Source organism: Condylura cristata, unplaced genomic scaffold (genome assembly GCF_000260355.1).
Source record: "Condylura cristata isolate star-nosed mole 26May11 unplaced genomic scaffold, ConCri1.0 scaffold00007, whole genome shotgun sequence".
Classification (NCBI taxonomy): Eukaryota; Metazoa; Chordata; class Mammalia; order Eulipotyphla; family Talpidae; genus Condylura; species Condylura cristata.
This window is the reverse complement of record NW_004567108.1, coordinates 1974883-1975892: the sequence shown is the minus strand read 5'-3', so window position 1 is coordinate 1975892 and position 1010 is coordinate 1974883. Positions and strand designations below refer to the sequence as shown.

Here is a 1010-nt window from a genome sequence, read left to right as displayed (position 1 = left end):
CGTCCATGCACCTGGTGCCAGCGGGTGTGGGCCGCGTCCATGCACCTGGTGCCAGCGGGTGTGGGCCGTGTCCATGCACCTGGTGCCAGCGGGTGTGGGCCGCGTCCATGCACCTGGTGCCAGCGGGTGTGGGCCGCGTCCATGCACCTGGTGCCAGGCGGTGTGGGCCGCTGGGGCCCAGCCGCCCTGGGCTCTGGGCGCACCCCGCCCCCTGCCAGGCAGGGGGCCAGCCCGGGGCGCTGAGGCTTCGCTCCTGCGCGTCCTTTCCAGAGCCCAACTTCGTGTCGGCTTACGACATCGGGAACTTCACCTACTTCTTCTTCCGAGAAAACGCGGTGGAGCACGACTGTGGGAAGACGGTGTTCTCCAGGGCGGCGCGCGTCTGCAAGAACGACATCGGGGGGCGCTTCCTGCTGGAGGACACCTGGACCACCTTCATGAAGGCGCGGCTCAACTGCTCGCGGCCCGGCGAGGTGCCCTTCTACTACCACGAGCTGCAGAGCACCTTCCTGCTGCCCGAGCTGGACCTGCTCTACGGCATCTTCACCACCAACGTGTGCGTGCCCGCCGGGGCGGCGCCGGCGCCAGGGTGACGCGTGCGCGCAGGGGAGCCCTCACCCTCCTGGGCCGGCAGCCCAGGCCTTTTCTGAGTCTGAATCACGCGTCAGGCAACGCGAGGCGACGCCTGGGGCTGGACCCAGGAAAGAGCTGGCAGCCGGCCCCGCCCCGCGGTACCTGCGTGCGGGCTTGGCCCGAGCGGCCCCGCCCCGCGGTAGCTGCGTGCGGGCTCTGACCGAGGCCGGGGCGCGTGGGCCGCTTCGTCTTCACGCTCAGCTCCTGGACGTGTGCGTCACAAAGCAGGGTGCTGCACACCCAGTCTTTGAGATAAGGCCTCTCCCCTGAGCTCGCTGCCCCCCTCCCATCCCCCAGCCTCGTGCAGGAGCCGCCCCCCCAGCCCGGTGCAGGAGCCGCTCCCCCCAGCCCGGTGCAGGAGCCACCCCCCCCAGCCC

At 71.1% G+C, this 1010-nt stretch overlaps 1 protein-coding gene across 1 annotated transcript in view; it reads left to right on the top strand.

Moving 5' to 3' along the window:
- SEMA5A (sema domain, seven thrombospondin repeats (type 1 and type 1-like), transmembrane domain (TM) and short cytoplasmic domain, (semaphorin) 5A) overlaps positions 1-1010 on the top strand; it is a 230863-nt gene that overhangs the window by 157360 nt on the left and 72493 nt on the right. Inside the window, exon 8 of the mRNA XM_012721743.1 lies at positions 271-556. Coding sequence (XP_012577197.1) covers positions 271-556 — 286 coding nt within the window. The remainder of the gene's footprint in view (positions 1-270; positions 557-1010) is intronic.